Below are 24622 nucleotides of genomic sequence, written 5' to 3'. Positions count from 1 at the left end.
GGGATTCTCCACGCAAGAACACTGGAGTGGGTTGCCATTTCCTTCTCCAATGCATGAAAGTGAAAAGTAAAAGTGAAGTCGCTCAGTTGTGTCTGACTCTTCGAGACCCCATGGACTGAAGCCTACCAGGCTCCTCCGTCCATGGGATCTTCCAGGCGAGAGTACTGGAGTGGGGTGCCATTGCCTTCTCCAGCCTGCAATGCAGGAGACCCCAGTTCGATTCCTGTGTCAGGAAGATCTCCTGGAGAAAGGAGAGGCTACCCACTCCAAGTATTCTTGGGCTTCCCTGGTGGCTCAGATGGTAAAGAATCTGCCTGCAATGTGGGAGACCTGAGTTCAACCCCTGGGTTGGGAGGATCCCCTGGAGGAGGACATGGCCTGGAGAATCCCATGGACAGAGGAGCCCAGTGGGCTACAGTCCATGGGGTCACAAAGAGTTGGACATGACTGAGCAACTAAGCACAGCACATATTGTAACATATGGTACAGCAGCTATACTTCAATTAGAACAAAAAATAAAGTAAGTTGCTACAGCCTACCTAACATGAGCTGTATACTGTCCTGTTAGCAACGCTATATTTGTAAACATGATCATTTAAAATGTGAAAAAGAATCAAGGAGGACTTTAAAATTGCTACCAAAGTCATTACTGCACCACGTCTTATGAAGAAGCAAGAAAGAGCTAGTCTCATCGCAGTGTGTTCAGGCCTTTGGGTCCAGCACCCAGCCCAGCACCACAGCAAAGCGAGCCCTATCTCCAGCAGTCCCACAAGGAAAAGCAAGTCTGTGTGGGCTAGTTCCTTAGCTTTGGGAGCTGGATAATGAAGAGCTAACACGTCTGATCAGATGATACATTCCCCTCACACCCAAGTATTTTCTTGAAGGACCTGTGTGGCTCAATTAAGTATGTAAACAGCTACCTCCAAGTATGACTGTTTCTGTCAATTCAAGAGGTTGCTTTCGTACAAGATCTTAGCTCCAGCTGCCAAAATGGATCTATCGGATGTTCACTACAAAGCATACACTCTCTGGTGAGCATCACGCCCCACGGAACAAAGCAGATTTTTATCAATAGTTAAAGTGAAAGTATACTGGCAGGACCAGCAGATTACTGTCTCTGGCGACGAATGGTATGGGACTGCCATGTGTAAATCTAGGCTTTAAATCAACTTGGCTGATGGTTCTGTTTAAATAAACCTGTAGCAAAATGAAGTAATTACTTTGAATCATGTTCCTAGAGTTTGAGAATTAAATTTCCTGCATTAATTATTAATATTCTTCACATAGAAGAAATTTAGCTTAATTTTTCTGTTCTTATGAGCCATATAACACAGCAATGTGAATGTATTTTTGTAGTCTTCAGGTTGAGAAGTTGAAAAATTAGAAAAAGCTCCAGAGAAACAGAATATTGTTGTGAAAAGCCAAGAAGTACTAGTAATGTAACCATTTCCCCTTCATCTTCTTAGTTGTCCATGAAGATTCACATGAAGCAGGTAAATATCACAAAGCTATGATAAATCTAGACAGTGTATTAAAAAGCAGAGACATTACTTTGCCTGCAAAGACCCTTTTATCAAAGCTTTGATTTTTCCAGTAGTCGTGTATGGATGTGAGACCATGGATGGAACATAAAGAAGGCTGAGTGCTAAAGAACTGATGCTTTCAGACTGTGATATTGGAGGAGACTCTTGAGAGTCCCTTGGACTGCAAGGAGATCAAACAAGTCAGTCCTAAAGGAAATCAACCCTGAATATTCATTGGAAGGACTGATGCTGAAGCTCCAAGACTTTGGCCACCTGAGGCAAAGAGCCAACGCATGGGAAAAGACCCTGATGCTGGGAAAGAGTGAGGGCAGGAGGAGAAGGGGACAACAGAGGACGAGATGGTTGGGTGGCATCACCGAGTCAATGGACATGGGTTTGAGCAAACTCTGGGAGATGGTGAAGGACAGGGAAGCCTGGCGTGATCATCACAAAGAGTCTGACATGACTGAGCGACTGAACAACAACAGGCAGAACATCTACAGGGAACACAGTGCTATGACGGTGTGCAGAGTGCGTCTGACTTAACACAGGGTGCCTGGATTCTGCTCCAGCACTGGCACCTACGTATCAGGTCCTCGTGACCGTGCCAAGAGTCTCTCTGGCTCTCAGTGTTTCCTCTGTGCTGGGGTGGCTGGGTTACATGATCTCTTGTGTTCCTAACAAAGGGACTCTAGAATCTACTCCAACAAAACATGCGCAGCCCTCTGAGACATACACACCGAGGCTGTAGAACCAGGGTAGGATGCACTGTGCAAGGTGATGGCGGGAAGGGCGACGGTTCTGGACACAAACTCACATCCCAGCAGGAGTGTGCAAGTGGCAGGGAGGGAGTCGTGGACGTGCCACCAGCCAGAAGCGCTCCTGGGCAGCGATGCAGCGCAGGCCACTTACTTTAAGCCATCACAGCTCGGTTTCTACTCCTGTAACATGACGACTGTCATGCAGAGCCCACGTGAGGATAAAGTGCTCTATAAACATCGGTTGGTAACGAGAGGTGTAGTGTTCCACAGAATACCAAGGTTTGCGCATCAGGAATTGATTCTTTCTAAAATGGAGGACTGCTACTGTCTTAAGACTTGGAGTAAAATAAACTGATCCAGGTGTAGGCCTCAGATAATGGGTATCAGACTGCCTAATGACGAAACAATAGCTCATCCTTCATCAGTGTAAACTCACAGCCCATAGGGGTGGACATGACTGAAGCGATTTGGCAGGCACATCAGCTTAAACTCCCAGTAAATACCCAAATCCTACTGATATTTTGGTTAACGTAGTTCTTTTCACGATAAAGAAGCACAAGAACATAAGTGATAAATGGTCATCAGTTCCCCCTTGTCTCCCTAGCCATTCCCCCTCTCATGAATTCTTCTGTTCAATAAAGCGATCCACCACATGTACACAGAAGTATGCTTCTGTTCTATCTTTAAAAGTTATTCTCATATAACGGAATTTCTAGATTAGGTATCTTATGTTTGATTACATGATCTTTTTTCTTGGTTAAGTAAATGTGGTCACCATCCACGAAGACTGGACAGAAGTGTCTGCCTCCAACATCCAGTATTATCCACGCAGCACAGCGTGTCCTTGCTGAATGCTAGTAATGTCACATATTTAGCTGCAGCTGGGGGTGGAATTGCAGGGAAAAGTATTATATAATTAGACTATAATTATTCTGGCATTGTATAACACAGAGCCTCATTTCCCCTATCAACAGCAAGTCACAGAGTTGCCTGTCAGCCCCTGGGGTGCAGGTAGATGGTTTAGATGTCCTGAAGCACCCTAAGGAGCTGGAGAGACCATGGAGGGTCACTGTCTCTCCCATCCACTAGGCCTAGGGAGAATCAAACCACACACCCCACCGCTACTTCTCCAAAACACAAGAAGGGCGCTGAAGATAGTTGAGGTACAACCAGCCAAACAGCATCAGAAGGACCTGACCACTTACTCCTTCCTCCTCTGTCTTCTCTTGCAGAGAACTTGCCTGCCTTCTCCGCTGCAGGGACTGGTCCCAAGTGCTTGGGACTGGGAAGGGAGGCTTCCTATCAGCCAAGCTGAAGCTGGTGCAGAAGATGAGGGGGTCAGGGTTCTGAGTAAACCCACCTTCCTGGGACCGCAGCTGCTGGGCCAGGTCTGTTCACCAGCGTGATGCAGATTTGGACTAAGAACCCAAGGCATTTCACTACGACTTTACAGTGAGCCCAACTCTGCAAACCAGCTTCAGCCACTGTCGGGTGAGAAGTTATGGGACTTGCACACTGTTAGGTGCTTAGAACCTTGCCGAGTTCTGAATCTGTGAGTCCTTGAGAAGTTCTCAGTCCCCTGGCTCTGAGAAGATTTCATCAGCACGATAACCTAAAGCCCTTTCCTTTTTATCTCCAGTGCTCCCTGCGGATGTTTATTTCAAATTGCCAGATCTGCCTTCGCCCCACTCCCCCTTGACGAGGTACCTTCTGCCCTCTGACCTGTGCCATCAAACTTCATGCTGCCTAGGAAAACTCAGGCAGTCATTTCAAATAAAATGAGGGAATTACCGATCAAAGCAGTAAGGCGTCTGCAGTTCACTGTAGATCATACACTGTTGAAGAATTAAACCAAAATGAAATCTCTCTTTTCCTAATCCTATTTGTGAAAACATCTAAAATAAAAGTACAAAGTCTTTTTCACTCTCCATAAAAACAGAAGAGACCCCCAGGAATAAAAACAATTAAAGTACAATTAAAACTCATAAATTGCTGTAGTAAAGGCAATGTGGTTTCCCTAAGAAATTCTATGAAGTTCCCTGAAGCTAATAAATATATGGATACAAAGAAACCAAGGGATTTATTTTCCTTACCAAAGAACTCCCAACTGGTTTGAGATTCTCAATTGTTTAAGACTGCAAAAGGGAGCGTTTACCCCACACTTCTTAGGGCTGTCTAGCCACCAAACAGTTGACTTCCCTGAGCAGGGGGAATCACAGAAGAGCCTGTCTCTGTGGGTTCATGTCCATCCATTTTTCTTTCAAGGAACAGAGGATGGCCCAGAAAAGTTAAGTTTAGAAAGGGTTTTGTTCTCTTTGAAAGCAAATTCAGTAATGAAGTTAAGAAATAGAGCCATTTCAAAGATATGCTGTCTTATTTATTTTTCGCTGAGTCTGAAAGCCTGGCAGGCTACAGTCCATATGGTTGCACAGAGTTGGACGTGACTGAAGCAACTTAGCACGCACGCACACACTGAAAGCCAGGTTGACCCCTCAATCTGCTGGAGAGAGGAGCCAGGGCCCTTCTAGCATCCTGTAGCCTGCAGCCCCTTGAGACTGGCCTCCCAGGGGCTACAAGCTGCCCTGAGCCTCTTCTTTCCCCTGCTCTCTCTGCTCATAGGGACAGGTTGAAGAAATCAAGGTCCTGAGAGTGTGCCAGAGCAGAGCCTGAGCAAAAGCAGGCATGGGCTAGAACTCAGCTGTTTCAAGAAGCCCCAGAAGCAGAGTATCCTACCACCCAGACACCGAGAGAATCCATTTATCTCAGAAGTGAGCACCACAGAGAAGCTAAGAGCACCAGACATGCACACAGAGACTTCAAAACGCTCTCGAAGATACCTCATGCATCCTGAGGCCACAAGTAGGTCTCAGGCAACTGCTATCACAAATAGGTAACAATTACCATAGTTAGCATAATAAAGATACCCCTGGGTCTGCCCCCATCTATACCAATCCAAGTAGGAATTTATAAATGTCGCAGGTACTAAGTACTAATGCTCAAAGGCTATTCTTAATCTCCATATAATTGTACAGAAGTTAAACAGTACTTTTCCTAGGGTACAATTTTAAAACTGCTGTAAATAGTGGAAAATATTGTCAAAAGAAGAAATGCTTCCAATTTATTTCATTATACCAAAGGGCTCCCAGTTTAGACTCTGTCTTTTAGCAGCTACCATCACTTGCTCAATAGCTGCAGAATCGCTGGGGTTCTGCTGTGACCCTCAGCCTGAGGACAGACAAGCTTGGCTACAGAACGGTTAACCTCGTGTTCATCCTATTTCACTACATACCTTAATTTGAACTGTGAGAGAACTTCCCCATGTTCTATTTGAATCAGTTCATTGTAGCAAGCGATTATGCTGCTGTTCTCCATAAATCTCTGGGGGGAAAAAAAGCAAAGATAATACATAAGACAAATACAATTACTTCTTAAACGGTTAAAAAAGGCTTGTTTCTCCAACCTCAGGTAACTTTGTTATATAAGACAACTAGTAAGTAAGATGAGATGAAATAAAACAGCTGTCAGGGTATTTGAAATGCCTGTTAAAATGTATACGAAACAAGAAAGCAGATAATATTGTACAGTTAACTATAACAAAGATGGGGAAAAGTTCATTATGAACATTCATAGGAAAATAAACACGCAAGGGTTGGAACACCTCCCCAGCCTTGCTAATTACTGAAGCATCTGGGCTGCTGCTGCGCGGAGGGAAGTCCTCTGAAACCTGAGCCTGGAGTCCTTCACCGTGTGTGCACCGTGAGTGATGTCTCCTGGACGGAAGGGAAGGTCTTTGCTTCTTTCCTCATTGGAGTGCCTCACACTGCTCCCTCTCCCGTGTTTGTCTCCTTCACACACATGTGCGCGCATGCACACACACACACACTTCCACATATGTAGTGTGGACGGCATCTCCCTGGGGATCACCGGCAAAGCCCCCCCCGACTCTCCCTGTGCCTCTGGTGCCACTATCCCAGGAAGAAGCTGGGAAGGGCTAAGAACCCAAGGGGAACCATGAAGACACACGGAGGGAAATACTTCCTATTTGCAAAACAAAGTCAAACATGGTGAAGTTTTGGTTGAGCTTCTGGGCAGCTGGAGATTACGTGTCAGTCTGTATCCGAGCTCTGGGAAGTGTGAGATGATGCTTCATAAAGCACAAAAAATGATCATAATAAAATAAGTTCTTGAAAAGGATGAGATAAACAGTTATATTTCTTTTTAATAACATTAAAGTGTATAAAGTGTAGAAAAATCTCCAAATCACTGATAATATCATAAGGCTAGAGATATCATTAATTTTGGTTTATTTACCTTAGACGTTTATTATATCTCTGTATATATGGATATATTTTATATGTATAAGCATACATATTATATGTATATGCTTATATATATAAAATATAAAATGATGTTATATTTTCACTTTCATAGCCAAGTAGTAATTTTTTATGATTCTTATTTTCCTTTAGGTCTCCTAAGAACTTTCAGTGTGGTAAAGGTCAGCCTTCCAGTGGGTGACAGTTTCTAAACACTGGAGTGCTTTGTTTGCACGAAAGAGACACTCAGTGAGTGTTTTATAGACTAAAGGCAGTAGGAAAATCTTTGGGGAATTTTAAGACTATAGTTCAGTCAGTCAGTCAGTTCGGTCGCTCAGTTGTGTCCGACTCTTTGCGACCCCATGAATCACAGCACGCCAGGCCTCCCTGTCCATCACCAACTCCCGGAGTTCACCCAGACTCACGTCCATCGAGTCAGTGATGCCACCAGCCATCTCATCCTCTGTCGTCCCCTTCTCCTCCTGCCCCCAATCCCTCCCAGCATCACAGTCTTTTCCAATGAGTCAGCTCTTCGCATGAGGTGGCCAAAGTACTGGAGTTTCAGCTTTAGCATCATTCCTTTCAAAGAACACCCAGGGCTGATCTCCTTCAGAATGGACTGGTTGGATCTCCTTGCAGTCCAAGGGACTCTCAAGAGTCTTCTCCAACACCACAGTTCAAAAGCATCAATTCTTCGGCACTCAGCCTTCTTCACAGTCCAACTCTCATAGTTAATGCAAAAATCTGAAATAAACTGAGTGAACCAAGAACAGTGCTCCTCAAACTTCAACATGCTAAGAATAACATGGATGTTTGGTTAAAATGCAGATTCCCGGGCCCTGCTCCCAGAAATGTAGGCATGTGTCTTTAGCACAGTATTTCTCCACACGCTCAGGTGACACCAACAGGCACTGTACGTTCCCAGGACAGGAGGAGGAGAAGCAGAGTCTTCACTGATTTTTCACACTCACTTGACCACAGCAGCCTTTTGTCATGGACGCCTCGTAAGAGCTTTGGCCACTAAAATTCCTTGAAACAGTTTGGGAAATATGACTTTGGTGGACCAGGCAAGGAGTTGGCAGTTAAACACCGTAGATTTGCATCTTGACTTGTTTTGAGTATGAGCTCTGCAAGCTAGTCATTTGAGTCTGTTTCCTCTTCCACAAAAATAGAGAAAATACCAAACCTCTCATCTGTAGATGAGGATCAGGTCAATCACCTAGAATGGGGTCTGACAAATAGTAAGTCTTAGTTCCCCAATTCTTCCTCCATAAGACACCTCTGCAAGGAGGAACTGTCTGATCACTGCATCCTTGACACACAAGCACAGTGCCTCACACAGAGCCTGTGCTCCCTGAACACCTGCTGAATGAACTCGTAATGATATCCCTTGGAACGATTCCACTGCAATGATGTCATGTCAACGTCATTCCAAGTAGAAAAAGTGGTACACACAGGTTGATGCAAAACCCAGCTGCAATGGCCCTCTGCTGAGGTGCTCTTTCTAAAAGGCTCGGAGTAGCCCAAGCGCCATGCAGCCGGCCGCTCGCTCACACAGAGCTACCGAGGCTTCGAGCAGAGCTGCTGCGGGGTACTTGATGGCATGGCGTGTTCCCGGGTCCCCATTCAAGACCCATCGACTGAAGCACTGGCCAATTAGCTAGTGACACAGAGCTGAGTTTCAGCAGATGATTTAGCATAAGCAAAATAACTCAGAGGTGGGAAATAACTTCACAGAAGGCAAGAAGAATAGCTGGCATATTTGGAAGGGTGCTTGGGTAGAAAGTTGCCAGAGACAGGATTTTGCCCAAAAAAGGAGACCGGCCACCTGGGGAGCAGCCTCAGCCGATTCTGTGCCGTGGTAACTCGGGATGGAAAACCTGGCAGGTGTGGTGTGCTTCTCTGGGAAAGAGCCCCAACTACTTGGGGGCACCCTGACCTGGCTGGCAAATAGCCTTGATCAGGCCCAGGACTAAAGAATACAGGGTGGCCCCTGACGGCTACTGTTTTTCATGCTTTCACAAAGGGCTTCATTCCCCACGGCTGTCCACAGAAAGTAGTACTGTATCTAGATGGAGAAGTGAAACCTTCCAGAGCAGCACAGACAGGTTACAAAAAGAATAAAAAGGAACAATTGTATCATCCCTCCTAAATTTACTCAGTAGCATTTGCACCCAAAGTGGACAGGTGTTTCTCCTGAGATTTTCTCTGAGTAGACAGGCAATCTCAGCCCTCCAGACAAGACGCACCACTCCAAACACCATCAGTCTCCACACTGATGGTGGGGAACATCACAGTTGTTGGAAGCAGGATCAGTGAACCTAAAGCTGAATTCCAAAGGGACACTCAACAGCACACACGGCAATAGGGGCTCATCGCTGTCCCCATGGTGTGTTGTGCCTTCCCCAACCTGCTCCCGGGGAATGGAGAGGACCTCCACGCTCATATTCTGAGAGGCCCTGCCTCAGACGTGAAGGGCAGAGATGGGCTGGGGTGCAGAGGTGGTCAATGTTCCACAGCAGATTTACGAACACCAGTCATTTCTCAGAAAATGAGTCAGTAAAGACGTTCCCACAACATGACTTCTTAGATGATTTTCCTCGTGCAACTAACTCTCCATTCGGAAGCTCAGAAGCACCGTCTCATTAAGACGGAGCGGCACACGAGAAGAGCGTCCAGAAGCGAGTGCCAGCCTCTGAAGGTGTGATGACGGACAGGAGGCAGGTGTCAGGGGTGAGTGATGGGGCTGCCCAGAACCGCGCGACCCTGTCACGTGTGAACCGTGGCACCCCCTTCGATGTTTTACATACCACTGTTACTCCCCCACGGAAGCACACTGAAGCCCAAAAGAAAGGCATCCCACGGGCAATTTCTGCTTCTCTGGGACTGACAACAAAAGAGGGATTCTCTTTCTGAACCTAGGAGAGTGAAATACCCATTGCTTAAAGCACCCAAAGGACTTCTCATAATTCACAAGGCTCTGGCGGTCTCCTATTTTTGCAGGAAAAGGATGCATCGTTCAGATTACCCCAATCACGGGATTCCGAGACACCAGGTAAACCCAGTTATCTAGTTTGGTGGTAAGTCTCCTTAATCAATCTTAATCTTCTAGTTGAGCTTCAGTGTTATTCATGTAGTTGTCACAGAATTTTTCTTTGCTGTTGTTTTTGGTTTAAAGCAGCAGCCCTCAAACTGCCTAAGTCAGCTGTGGATCCCTGTTTTTTTTTCCAAAGGGTAATTTTTTATTTTCTAATAAAAGAAATAGATGCTTGTTATTAAAAAAAAAATCAAGTTGTGTAGAAAGTGAGGTCCTCCACAATTTCTCTGTAAGGATCTGTAATACCTTAATCTTGTGAAATATATTCCCTTTAAGCAGCCATATTTTGATGCTCTTTCTCCACCCCTTTTTCTTCTCTCTCAAACTGATTCCATCATGGGGCTTTCCATTTGCATGCACAAGGCCTCACCTCCAATCAAACCTTCAGACTGCTCCTCCCCTGAGCTACTGGTAAGCCTCTGGAGCTTGTTAAGTTTCCTTGAGTAAGCAGTCTTCATCTTAAAATTGAATATCAGGGTTACTCATGGAGCCATCACTCAGAATTCTTCTTTGCTGACAAGTATGGTTTCAACTAGGAGTTTCTCAGATGCTGTTGGAATCAGGGGCCTGTGTCTGGGGTGTTAGCTCTGGCTGGGCCCTGAAGACCATGGAACCCTGTGCGCCGATCTAGGGACTACTGATAATCACATACACATATGCTAACTGGTTTAAGAGGGATTACTTTGGGACTATGGAATTTTGACCTGATATAGTAAGACGGATTTTTAGCTATTACATATCTGTTGCTACGATAAATGAAGTTATGAGAGAACAAGGGAAAAAGCCTGGCCAGCAGACGCTTGTCACCCCCCCACGAGAACAGCTTTCCCTCCCAGTCCTGGGGCTGAATGTCTGTGACAAGACACACAGCTGCACCTGTGGGAGGTGCCAGGTCGTCCTTTACGTACCCTGTTGAAGCCCGCGTGCAGAAGAGGGAGCACAGAGGCCTCTTCATAGTTGCCGGATCTGCCACAGAGCAGAAAACGTGATCACTCAACAGATACAACCAGGGCTCTTCACACTGAAATGTTGAGACAGTGAGGAGGAAGCAGGGAGCTGGCTCCAAGAGTAGCTTACTGGCCAGCACACACCTGCAGCGGGCACCTGTCTTACAGGAAGCCAGACTCCCACATCCGCCTCTGGATGCAAAAAGAGCAGAGACAGTAGAGGGAACTCCAGCGGTGTGGGTGAGAACGGTGGCACAGGTACGCACGAGAGGCTCCCTCAGAGTTGGAGCAAGTGTACAGGAGCAGCGCATCGAGGGATGACGTATGTGCAACGCTCACCCTGCAGAGCACTGTGCCCTTTGACACCCCCAGACATTCTGGAAGCACGACGCCCACCCCTAGACCTAGCTGGGTCCAACTCTCAGGAGGACAACTGGCATCAGAGGCCGCAGCGCCCCAGAGCCAACAGGAGAGGAGAACCATCAGGAGAGCCAAGTTAGAGGGAAGGAGACAAAACTCACTGGCTCTCATTTCACGGGGTGGCTTCCTGCACTGAGCCTGCCTTCAGGTCTCAGAGCTGCAGTTTAAGTACAAGGTGGGGATGGGGTCAGCTGATCGTGAAGTCGTGCTGAAGCTCTGCTGTCATCTTTATAAGAGATGGTGTCCCCAAGACAGCCCGCAAGAGACATGCAGCACGTGCCGTAGAAAAAGGGATGAAAAATAGGACACTAGGGATTGGCCGGAGAAGCAGACAGCTCTGCCTGCCCAGAAATCCCAGGGCATATCTGCCTCATCACCTGTGGCTGAATCCCACATGACAGGGAAAAGCTCTTCTCCCTCCCTCTTCAGGAACTCAAGGTTCTACCCTCTCTGGTCAATAAATAAGTAGGGGCACAAAACGGGCTCCAGAGGTATGAATCATGTCCTACTTCATAAGCCGGATGGTACAAGCAGCATTAATTTTATTACTGTGCGTGCCAAGTCACCTCAGTCGTGCATGACTCTCTGTGACCCCATGGACTATAACCTGCCAGGCTCCTCTGTCCATGGGCTATCCCAGCCAAGAATACTGTAGTCGGTTGCCATTTCCTCCTCCAGGGGAATCTTCCTGACCCAGGGATTGAACCCGCATTTCTTATGTCTCCTGCATTGGCAGGCGAGTTCTTTACCACTACCCGCCACCTGGGAAGCATTATGAACTTCCTCTATAAATGAAATATTTTCAAAAAACAGGGAAAAAAGTGAAAACTCATAACGAGACACAACAAACCACCACTTGTCAAGGACAAGCACACATTTTTGCTATATGAGCAGGAAAAAAACGAATATTTTGTTTTTGGGCCCATGGAATCAGCCATGCTTGGGCAGATGCTGTGTGGTCTGGTACCCACGTCAAGGCTCCAAGACCCTGTTAAGAGTTCTCAGTCCCCAGAAGATAAAATATAAGCAAGGAGGCTGAAGAAGGCTAGTCCCCTCACTCTTTCCTCGAGATCCTGTCATCACAAGATGCTGAGGCCAGTGGGACAGTTTCTTTACGTTCCTTGCCTCAGACCCTGTGGTAGGTGTCAAAGTGAAGAGACACAGCTCCTAACAAGACACTCAAGGAGTCGCAGGTCAGGAGGAGTCTTTGGATAGGGCAAGACTTGGAAGCCAGGATTTCTTACTGTCCCAATATGGCCTCGGAGAGGATATTTTAAATCTCCCCCTGGGTAGGGCCCGTCTGAGGGAGACTGACACTCTGAGCTGCTGGTCTGTTAGCTCCTCCGGGGCAGAATCTGTGCCAACTCTCAGAACGGGGCCAAGTCCAGTCAGTCCTGGGCTCAAATTAAGGTCTTATGCTCTCCAAAGCTAGTGATAGCCATTAAGTGGCTACGACACATTTTGGGATGGGCAAAGGGTCTCATCATGCCGGCTGTACACGCAGCTTTTCTCCTTCCTGGCCTCTCATTCTAAGTGCGGGCCATGTTCTACACGCAGCACAGGGGTTTCTCATCCCACAGTCTCCGACCTACAGCTCAAGCCCTCTTTTTCCCTTCCAGCTCTGGCATCCATCCTTTCGTCCTGCTTCTAGCCACATAACGGTCCTAACAGAGATTGCACATTCCTTTTCTGGCAGTGGCTTTGGTGCCAGTTCTCATGGTATAATTTATTTTTTCTTAAGTGAAAAAACAAGCATTTCCCTATCTCTTTTCTTCAAAGAAAAAAGGTAAGCTGGAACAACGTTCTGTTCAGACCTCCTCCTCCTGAGATTTTCCACTCATTTCTGGCATACAGTGAGTAACCATTCTTTTCCTGAGGTGCTAACAGAAATTAGAGAGGATAAAGAGAAAGGCCTACATATTTCTAGAAACTTGCAAAACAAGGAAAATCCCAAGTGAGATCGAAGGTTGCTGGTGTCAGGCCAAAGACCTCCCCCGTGGCTTTGCTAGCTCTGAGAATGTGTTACGTCAGAGAAGGTTTCAGGAGGAACAGCGGGGCTCCCAGCGGGGGGCTGGGGGTGAGCTTACGCTTGTGAGACCACGGCGAGGATCACTGCGTGCTCCGAGGGGTTCGTAGCCCGGATTGACCTGAAACAAGAAAGCGCCATGTCAGACCAGGCGATGTGGCCTCGTTCTGACGACTGACTGACTGTGGGACTTCTTCAAAGGGAAAACGGAAGGAAATCAAACGTCCCTGTAAAGAAGGAGTCTGAAAACATGTGGAAGACAACAAAGGAAGATGCTCTTATGGATCAGGACAATCTTTGTTTTACTAAAAAAAAAACAAACCCAAAAAACCAAACAAAAAAACACCCCCCAACACATCTAAAAGAAATTCCCGGGCAATTCTCCAGTAGGTCAGATCTGCCAATGTTCCACTTCAAAAACTGGCAAATTCCACTTAAATTCCATGTTTTCTGATTGAAATTCCACTCTGCAAGAAAACTGGCAGTCCGACAATTCTCTAGTTATCAGTTTGTACTTGAGGAGCTAATTAAGTTGGACCTGTTTTTCTTTTAAAATAATAGATAGTTCAGAAAGTTGATCTTAAAAGAAGGCAGCTGGATACACAGGTGCAGGCGAAGGTCTTTTAAAAACTGTACAAAGGACCACTCCAGTTTTTTGGTTGTACTGTTATTTTTGTTCAAATACTTTAAACAGCTGAGTCATCAACTAGGGCTGAGAAACGATCAATGCAGTAACTGTTACTATAATGATGTCTGTTGTACCATGACCACCTGTCTGTCATTTAACGGAGAAGGCAATGGCACCCCACTCCAGTACTCTTGCCTGGAAAATCCCATGGGCAGAGGAGCTTGGTGGGCTGCAGTCCATGGGGTCGCTAAGAGTCGGACACGACTGAGCGACTTCCCTTTCACTTTTCACTTTCATGCATTGGAGAAGGAAATGGCAACCCACTCCAGTGTTCTTGCCTAGAGAATCCCAGGGACAGGGGAGCCTGGTGGGCTTCTGTCTATGGGGTCGCACAGAGTCGGACATGACTGAAGCGACTTAGTAGTAGTAGTAATAGTAGTAGGAATTTAACAGGGTTAAAATACAGAAGAATTCTGAAGTCCAAGAATCTTCCTGGAAACTGTGCTATGCTACAGTTTAGATTCTGGTTTAGACCCCTGGTCAGGGGTCATGAGTCAATGAATTCTTAAGAAAGGGCCACATATTGGAACCTTCATACAAATAAGCATGTCTGTTTCGATCCATCTCCATGGTCTGGCCTCTCCGTATTTCGAGATCCCTCACAAGGGAACCATCCGCTTTGAGAAGTGAAAGCTCAAGGCTGCTCCTGAGGAATCTGTGAAGCAGCTTATATTCGTTTCTTTCCAGCTCCGGGCATTTCTGCTCCTCTCCATTTTAATGTGTGTGCACCAGTGCTCCCCCAGGGACAGCCAGCTCATACTGCTTCACCCTCGTGACTAAATGTTCTCACCTTCCTCTAAAAATGTACCTTCCCATGGTCTGTTCCTTGAGACCTCACTCCATGTGAGGAGAAGGCTCAAGACGATGGCCAGCTGCTGTCTTTCTGGGAAGTACAGGTCTCCTTGTGGATAAATGGTATTTGAATAAGCTCCTTTGAAGAGAGGCCTGAACTCACTGTGGACAGCAGATTACTTCCTATGGCTCCTCTGTCCATGGAATTCTTCTGGCAAGAATACTGGAGTGGGTTGCCATGCCCTCCTCCAGGGGATCTTCTTGACCCAGGCATCAAAACCACATCTCTTCCGTCTCCTGCACTGGCAGGCAGGTTCTTTACCACGAGCGCCACCTGGGAAGCTCCTGTCCCTACCACGGACTGGTCACATTAAACTACACTATCTCCTACTTAGGAGCCTTCTACTGAATTCTCAGCAGAAATACCAGGAGCACCTAATGAAAACAATGGACAGCATCTCAGAGGTGTGCGCTCATCTCCAGGGAGCTGCTGCGCATGCCTCACTTTCCTTCAACCTCTTCCACCCCCTCAAGGTGTCTGGGTGTCTGTTGGGCTGCATTCTAAGGGGTGGGGCTTAGGCAAGAGGAAACATGTTATAACTAGCTGGAGCTCACTCAGCTTCTTTTGAGACTGGTGTCTGTGTTTTGGGTCCCTTCCTGCCACTGATCTCTTCTCTCTCATTCCTCCAAAGAAGGAACAGGTGTGGCCAAAGGGACTTGGACCTCTTTCTGCTTGAGAGGACTAAGGGGGTCCGGGGACTGGTGAGGCTGAGGTCCAAAGAAGCACACTAAGGTCCAGCCCAGCTCAAAAGCCAGGGGTCCTGGACCGCCGACGACAATGAATAACATACATCTGCTGGGAATGCGTCTCCTCTCATTTTAGGGCGGACGTGCTCACAATCCAGCATTCAGGAATCTCTCCATCAAGTTGACCAGTAACTGGAAACGCACCAGCAGAGACGTAACCTGGCTTTCGAACTGCACAGATGCTTCAGTGTTTTTCTGAGCAGCTAAGACAAAAAATTCCCTCAACAGGAAACAAAACCACCTTCCTGTATATTCAAGGAAGATTATAAAGTTTATCTACTAAATTGTGCCTTTGCCTGAATTAAAAGAATTCTTCCTATTCATTTCTTCTTTTTATAGCTGAAGCCTGTCTTATATCATTCTATATATGTATAAAGGATTGTGCTATTTCTACTAAAAAAATCATGTAACTGTAAGTGGAGATCAAGAAAATACAGATATATTTAGCTATAAGAGACTCAATTCTAGCCTGACAATCATTTTATACACACAACATACATATATATCCACATATGTACATATCTATTTCTTATTACTTCCCTGGTGGCTTTCCTGGTAACTCAGACAGTAGAAAGAGTCTGCCTGCAATGCAGGAAACCCGAGTTTGATCCCTGAATCAGGAAGATTCCCTGCAGAAGAGAATGGCAACCCACTCCAGTATTCTTGCCTGGAGAATTCCATGGACTGAGGAGCCTGCCAAGCTAAAGTCCATGGGGTCACAAAGAGTTGGACATGGCTGAACAACTCTTTCTTCCCTTAATACTAAAAATACGAAATATTTTGTGATATACTTTATTATATAGTTAAACAGGCAAATGTTTCTATGCAGGAAGATAGGATTATTTGAGACCTATAAGACATTTTAAAATAGGTTCCTTAAGAAAGTTTCTTCTTTGGGAAACTGAAAATGGTCAAAGAATAGCAAGGTGATGCCTATGAGGAGAAGCTTCTCTTAAATGCACTCATTTCTTGTCAGGGTACCAACAGGTCTAAGAAGCCATTTCCCTGCCTTTCATTTCGCTTGCTAATAGTCAAGACAATTCCCATTCTGTTTGTAACTGGAGTCTGTCCTGGTCCCGCATTTAATTAGTGACCTCTTCCCATTGAGCTTCAAAGCATTCCACTTGTGCCAAATGGATGGGTTCATCCAGAGCTAACTCTGATGACTGCATTTATTTATGAACAGACAAGCGTTTCCTCCCCAGAGTGCAAGCATTTCTGTAAACAAGCAGGGGCTTTGGATCCTTGGGAGATTCTTCTGCTGCTGAAAAGTGGCTGCCTTTCCTCCCCAACTGCTGTAAAATCTACCCATCTGTTGCCAGGCAGGCAGAAATGGTCTATTTCACACATTTCTGATGTTCATTTTGGGACAGAATAATTAGGATTAAAATATCTGGTTTAAATCCAAACCATATCTGTGTAATAAGAACTGTGTGAATCTCATTTTTTTTTTTTTAAGTGCAACATGAACAATACTCAAGGGGAAAAAATGCCCTAAAGTTTTCAGAGGAGCCCAGCTCACACCTCTAAATTCTTTGGAAGGCAAATGTGGAAAAATAGAAAAGGCCATAGGAGGAGCTATAGCTTTCATCGTAGAAATCTATATATACTGCTTAGAAACATCAACACATATTTTAGAGACATTTGGGCTGGAACTAAAGACATGTATACGTGAATTTCATTTTAAGCTGTTAAGTGGACATTTGCTAATATATTAACATAACTACGGTACCTGCACACTGCTTCTGCATCGAAGTTTCGAGTCTGTCTGTGATCGATTACAATAATCTCATGATGTTTATCTAGAAAGCATTCCAGGGCTGACTCTGGAGTCCGAGCAATATTGCAGCTGTAACCGGCTCTGTCACAGGCCCACCAGAATCCATCACTCTGACTATCTTCCTTTGCAAAGATGAGCAAAACCTGAAACACACAGAAAAGAGGATCTTGACAGAAGTCATCATCCTTAGAGACGATTGGAAGCAGACCTACATGATACTGGTGGAGGATGCAGCCTCTGGAGAGAAGCCCCCTGGGTTCAAATCCCAGCTGGTCCCCTGCTTCCCGGGTGTCTCTGAACAAGGCAGGGCATCTTCAGCCTACAGCTTCTCCAATATCAGATGTGCTAAAAACAGTGCGAAGTAAGCGAGCTGGGAGGTCTGAGTGAGCACAGAAGACAAGCTCCACCACTGTTGGAGGTTGCTACCCATTTATAATTTCCTAAGTGGCTCTGTCTTCAAATGGACTGATCAGTAAAATGGTAACAGGCTCATCAACATAGGTTAGCCTGTGGTTCACATGCTCATGTATTTGGGGTCAGGGCAGTTGGGGTTTGCCTGAGGTACCTAGAGGCTGCCTCTCCGAACTTAGCACTGAAATCTTTATCCAGACGCAAAAAGGATGGAACTCAAAACATCCTCAAAAACTAACTGCAACACCCAGCACTTGCTGAATCTGGAAAGAACAATCATGAAATGTGAAGCTACTGGAGCTAAGGTGAGGAAGCAGGCCTCTTTTTCTTCACAGGAAAGTACAGCCCCACTCCCTGGAAAGAAGACGGCAGTGCTTACCACCACCCACGTGCCCTCATCATTCCCTGGGCTCTGGAACCCAGATCCCCTGGGGGCCACAATGCCAGAGATGGCCACACCAGCACCTGAGCTTGTTCATTTGTTTGTTTATGGTCTCTCTTCCCCACTAGAATGGAGTTCGGGGCAGGGAAGACCTGTCTGACTTGCTCCTGCTGTGACCCTGCCGGGCAGCACTTGGTACCTGAGTGACTGGATGACTGAGCACAGGGTTTCTGTAAAATAAAAGAGGGCTTTTACTGTCAACTGGAGTAAGACTACATCATGCAACAGACCGAATAAGAAGTACATATATTAATAATCTCAGGATAATGATAAGCATTTAACATTCTTCACCATTCAGTTCTCATTTAAACAATTACGAACAGAAGGGAAGTTTCTGGTCCTTTAAGCCCATAGTCAATACCAATCTTCATGATGAAAGGGTGAATGTGTTTCACTTAAAATCAGAAAGAAGAGAAATTGGTCAATAATTACCACTACATTTTAAAAAATCCTTCACTAACTGAAAACTGAAAATAAACAGAATAACGAAAATAACAGGATAATGACTCTCATGGACCCATCACCCAGTTTCAGCAGTAAGCCACTCCTGGCCAATGTGACCTCAATGCTTTCCCTACCCACTTTCCAACTCTTGTATTACTTTACAGCAAATCCCACATATTTCACCTGTATGTATCTATTAAAGAAAAAAAACTCTTTTCTAAAAAGAGAAAACCACAATACCATTTTATACCTAAGCCTCTCCAATAATCCTTTATCATTTAACATCTGAATGCATCATAAATGTCAGTTGTTCTACACTGCTTGAATCATTTCCTGTTTTCTCAAATACCGTGATTCCAGAAGAGAAATCATATTTTTAAGCATGATTTTGATATTTTCTTTTAGCACATGGCTTGAAATCACATGCCAGTAACACGTGAGGCAGCCACCCTTCTTCATGGCTCACTGTGGGCAAGGGTCCGTCAGTCCTCAGGCCAGGCTATCCCCCAGAACCTTCGCTACAGACCTACTCCTGGAAAGAAGTGGGAGGCAGCTCTTCCAAGAGAAGTGAGGGACGCAGCCTTCCGGATCTTGATAGTGAAAAGAAAGCCTTCAAATGGAACTGTTAACAATGGAGCTACAGTGAAAAAAATCAGGTAGAATAAATTGGTTAGTACAAAAAGTCACTGGCCTTTGACTTGATGTAGCTGTGGTATTAGCATGAGAAACTCAATATGCAAAGGCTAAACGTCAGGGAAGGTGACAGAACCTCTTGTCCCATCTGTCTGGCTGAATAATGATTGCTAAGCAAGAATCTCAACACTTTATATTTCCTTTCTACATTTATGCCTCAATATTTGACTAATGCTTCCCTGGTGGCTCAGTGGTAAAGAGTCCACCTGCAATGCAGGAGACATGAGTTTGACCCCTGGGTCAGGAAGATCCCCCAGAGAAGGAAATGGCTACCCACTCCAATATTCTTGCCTGGGAAATCTCATGGACAGAGGAGACTGACAGTCTATAGTCTACGGAGTTGCAAGAGAGTCGAACATGACTTAGCAACTAAACAACAACATTTGACTTATGCAATAAGAGCCTAACTGTATTCCCATAGTGGCCACTGATACAGGTACTAATCTCTGATGTCTTATGTGTCCTTAAAAGACTGGAGTGCTCCACTTTTAGAAAAATAATGTCATTATTCAAATATTATTGAGCACCTACTATGTGTAGACATGATTTTTTAATTGCTTAGAGTATGCTAACAAAATAAATATGACCTCTTGACCTCAAAAAACAGGCATAATAAATAAACAAATGATATGGAATGCTGAAAGTGGTAAGTGTTAGGTGAAACAGTAGAGGCTGCTGGGAGCAGTATTAAGTAGGGTGCTTAGGGTAAGCCCCACCAAGGAAGTGACATATGAGCAGATGCCCAAAGAAAATGGAAAAGTCAAAATGATCACTAAAGATAAATCATCCCACAAAGAGGGAACAGACCCACTGGTCCCTTCAGTGGGATGCATGGCTGATGCGTTCAAGAACTGCAAGGAAGCCAGTGTGACAGCGGAGAGGCCAAAAGAGAGGACAGGAAGTGGAGGTCACAGCAGAGGGCTCCCTTGTGTAATGCCTTGTAGCCACTTTGGGAAGTTATGCTGGATTTCACATGGAAACTTACCAACCAACTGAACATGTAGGGACTTGTATTAATCATGCCTTAAAATTTTTTTTATTTTATTTGGCTGTGTTGGGTCTTAGTTGCGGCACTCAGGATCTTAGGTGGCAGCATGTGAACTCTTAGTTGTGGCATGCAGGATCTAGTTCCCTGACCAGGGATCAAACCTGAGCCCCCTGCATTGGGAGTGCATAGTCTTAGCCAGGTTAACTTCTGCATTTCTAATGCTTTGATGTCTGGAGCCTTGCTGACCCTGGAGAGATGCCTAGAGAAAGCCAAGGACTTGCCTAGGAATGCATTTTCCATATGCAAACCAATCCGGAGTCGGCTCCTACCACCTCTACCACTCGCTAACCCTCTGGACTACTATCCGCCTGTCCTAAATCACTCCAGGGCCGGGTACCAGGCAACTAGGGACGGTCCTTCTGCCCAACACGTCTCCTGAGTGATTCAGCCAGTCACACCTGTCTACCCTGCCAGCCCTGCCTCACCGCTTCGCACAGAGAGCATAACCACAGCTCCTGACCACACTTTGGCCCTCACACTCCCTGCCTCCAACCGGCCTCTGTGCTTCCCTCTGTGGTCCTGCGTGGCCTGCCCCTCCTCTCAGAACTGTGAGGAATAAACTATCTTTCAATGACAGTCTCTCCTACTCTGTTGGCTTCACTCTACCTGATTAAAAATTAAAGTCTACATACCGAAACAAGAATTTTTATAAAAGTACTCACTAGAAAACTCTCTCTAGGTACTATTCAAAATTCTTTCCATTTATAAAAGATTAATTCAGAAAGATTACTTTTCAATGATTCAATTCCTAAGCAAAATGAAAATCTATGGCAATTAAAATATATATACATATATTTTAAAGTACTATAGCCGTGACATTGTTGTTAAGGTCTGCCTATCTGGAAAATTCTATTTTCTCTAGGAAGACGGCATAGCCAAAGTTATACTCTCTGCCCCTATCTCCTAGGCCACAGCTGGGCTAATAATGTTGTTTTGGGGAATTTGAAATTTGAACAGAGAGACACAGAGGCTGAGAATCAGGACCCATGGGCCATTAATATAGAGAGATTGAAGGAAAAACCGCAAGTTCCTTCTGTCAAAATACTCAGAAATGGCTCACTGCCACCCTTTCTAAACCATGGCTTTCAACTCTTCCTTGGATTCTGGGGGAAAAAATACACTAATACATTTCTTATTCATTTACTATTTTGTGAAAGGCAACTGTTACTCCAAACCAAAGAATGCAACCCCTAAAAAACCTTATGTGATATAGTCCCTCTTCAAACTTATCATTTTATGTATCAGTATTTAGTTTCTTGTTAAACATGTCAATGTGGAAATGTTTACCGACCATTCATTGAGGCAAATCCCTTAAAGTGATTTTTAAAGGGATGATTATTAAATGATTTTTATGATTAAAATGATTTTTACAAAATAATTAACGAAAGCATATAGCCGAACTTGGGACTTCCCTGGCGATCCTCCACCTTCCAGTGCAGAGAGCTCCCTGACCAGGGAGCTAAGATCCCACATGCTGCAAAGTGTGGCCAAAAAATGAAAATTAAAAAAAGCATATTGCTTTTTATTTATAGAGTAAAAGTAAACTCACTCTCACCTACTCTAAATAGTATGTGGAACGTTCCTTTGAAGAATACTTTTGTTGATCTATCGCCTAAGATATAAGAACTGGGAGTCAGAAGCTGACAGAGACAACTAGAGTCCAGTGTCTGCCCCCAGGACCAAGCCGGGGACACGTTCAGGTAAGCAGATAAGCACGAGGGATGCAGTACTAGCCGGTGGCCAAAGACAGAGCGTGGGCACGGCATCCAGGGAAGGAATCCCCGCGCAGCAGAACGGGAAGAAGGAAGCAGTTTTGTTACACCAACCTCACTGTGCTGTTGCAAACACAGCAAAAGAGAAGAAGACTGAAAGCAGCCCTGTAGTGAAGCCTGGGACAAGGAGGAAACGTCTTCCTCTGGAGCAGGTCTTGGCCAACTTGGGTTTGTCCAGGATCGGAACACATACACAGGCAGCGCCCACTCTGCACGGTAGCGCCAGATCATACAAATGGCCATGCGAAGCAAACTGAATGAAGAACGGTCACAACTACTTTCTATGACATTTAGAAACTTTGTCAAAACATACAAAACCTTTATTATTGGTTATAAATGTACAGGGAAATGAAAAATGTAAAATTAACACTTATTCAGTGCACTTTCTTTGAAACATTAGAAACTGAGACTCTGAAGTTTTTTTTCAGCTTACTGAGTAGTTTGAACAGTGCTTGCTTTCCTCCAGCTGTATAAATTATATGAGCCTCTTTATGCCTTGGTGAATTATAAACTCCTAAGTTTGGATAAACTTCCAACATTTTATCCTCTGTACTTTCAATGTCATGAAATGTCCCCAGAGTTCCTTTAATTAATGTGCAGTTTTCTGTTGGCATCACTTCATCTGTGATATTTCATCCTTTTCGTCACAACCACTTTCTTCACTTAGCTCAATGAACTTGCGTTGAGACTAACTTCCCCTGGCTACACCCTGGAATATCTCACTGGCAGGAGTGAGCTTTCTCCTGCCAGCCAGCTTTCTCCTCTAACTCCATTTACACTGCCATTCACGTCTAGCATTATCACCTTCCACTTCTTTACTATGCTTTCATTTTGGGCGGCTAACTTCCTCTTTCAATCATCAGCTTTTGTGTAATGTCAGGTAGGTTATCACAGAGAAATAAAGGGGCACACTTTGCTTTAACAGAGACTGTGAAACAAGCCTCGAGATTGGCACCGTCCAGGCTGCACATCTGTCTCTGATCACGCTGCATGTTTGTAATTTCTGTAATGACTTGTGGACTGAAGAACTATCAGAAAAGTTTGTAGCAACTTCATGCAATTATCACAGTTCAAACACCAACGTGACTGCAATCTTTGTGACCAGGCATACACAACCTAGTCTGTGTATACTGACACTGTGCAAAGTGAAGGCTACTTGTGTGTGCTGTGTGCTCAGTCGTGTCCGACTCTTTGTGACCCCATGGACTGTACCCCGCCAGGCTCCTCTATCCATGGGGATTCTCCAGGCAAGAACACTGAAGTGGGTTGCCATGCCTTCCTCCAAGGGATCTTCCTGACCCTGGGACTGAACCCACGTCTCTTGTGTCTCCTGCATTGCAGGCCGATTTTTCATCTGCTCTGCCATTGGGGTATGGCTTTTCAAATGTAACAATGAAAACCTCAGACTGTCAGGCTGGGCCTCCCTGTATTTCTACCTACATTTTTTGGAATTGCAAAGTTTAAATCATCTTTCAACCCAAGCCAGATTGATGAAGTAATGGATAACCCAGGGCAGGGTCCAGAGAATAAGTGCGGGGGGTCTGGTGTAAGAGATTGCAGAGGGGTAGCAGCCAGACTGCAGGTGACCTGGGGGGTGTCCTAGAGGCAATGACAGGGGGACTATGACTCTCAGGAGTTTTCAGGGCAGGAAGGGACTCTGGGGGTGACCCACCATCACCTATTCAACAGATGAGGGCAGCAACTCCCCTGATCAAAGCAGTTGCAGAGCTAGACCCGTAATCCCCAGCTCCTCCTTCAGTAATCCTTCTGATGTCCCTGGGCTGTGTTGGAAGTATTATAACCATTCCTTTGACATGTTTTATCAAGAAGGTCTGAAAAACTATCTTTCTAAGGATAGCAATAAGCTGTCTTTCACAGTTAAATGAGAATGAAACTATATAATTACAAAAAAGATGAAAAAAAAAACCCTAACTTTTCTTTAACTTGCAGACAGTGTACATTTTCATCATTATTAGTGTTTTTTCTAGAAAGGATATGCCTCAATTCAGTTGAGTTCAGTCACTCAGTCGTGTCCGACTCTTTGCAACCCCATGAATCACAGCACGCCAGGCCTCCCTGTCCATCACCAACTCCCGGAGTTCACTCAGACTCACATCCATCAAGTCAGTGATGCCATCCAGCCATCTCATCCTCTGTCGTCCCCTTCTCCTCCTGCCCCCAATCCCTCCCAGCATCAGTCTTTTCCAATGAGTCAACTCTTCGCATGAGGTAGCCAAAGTACTGCAGTTAATCCCAGGGCTGATCTCCTTCAGAATGGACTGGTTGGATCTCCTTGCAGTCCAAGGGACTCAAGAGTCTTCTCCAACACCACAGTTCAAAACCATCAATTCTTCAGCTCTCAGCCTTCACAGTCCAACTCTCACATCCATACATGACCACAGGAAAAACCATAGCCTTGACTAGACAGACCTTTGTTGGCAAAGTAATGTCTCTGCTTTTGAATATGCTATCTAGGTTGGTCATAACTTTCCTTCCAAGGAGTAAGCATCTTTTAATTTCATGGCTGCAGTCACCATCTGCACTGATTTTGGAGCCCAAGAAAATAAAGTCTGACACTGTTTCCACTGTTTCCCCATCTATTTCCCATGAAGTGATGGGACCGGATGCCATGATCTTCATTTTCTGAATGTTGAG

The 24622-nt window shown here is 45.2% G+C and overlaps 1 protein-coding gene across 6 annotated transcripts in view; it reads right to left on the bottom strand.

The window, feature by feature from the left end:
- Window positions 1–24622, bottom strand: part of PDE8B (phosphodiesterase 8B) — a 260235-nt gene that overhangs the window by 80769 nt on the left and 154844 nt on the right. For all 6 annotated transcript variants that reach the window (XM_070377249.1, XM_070377248.1, XM_070377246.1 and 3 more), the window contains 4 exons: window positions 17110–17300; window positions 13152–13211; window positions 10606–10663; window positions 5574–5662 (listed from right to left, as the gene is read on the bottom strand). In XM_070377249.1, the coding sequence (XP_070233350.1) occupies window positions 5574–5662; window positions 10606–10663; window positions 13152–13211; window positions 17110–17300 (398 nt within the window). The remainder of the gene's footprint in view (window positions 1–5573; window positions 5663–10605; window positions 10664–13151; window positions 13212–17109; window positions 17301–24622) is intronic.

The sequence above is a fragment of the Bos mutus genome, chromosome 10 (assembly GCF_027580195.1).
Source record: "Bos mutus isolate GX-2022 chromosome 10, NWIPB_WYAK_1.1, whole genome shotgun sequence".
Lineage (NCBI taxonomy): Eukaryota > Metazoa > Chordata > Mammalia > Artiodactyla > Bovidae > Bos > Bos mutus.
Note: the sequence above shows the minus strand (reverse complement) of the source record. Positions and strands in the feature narration are given on the sequence as shown.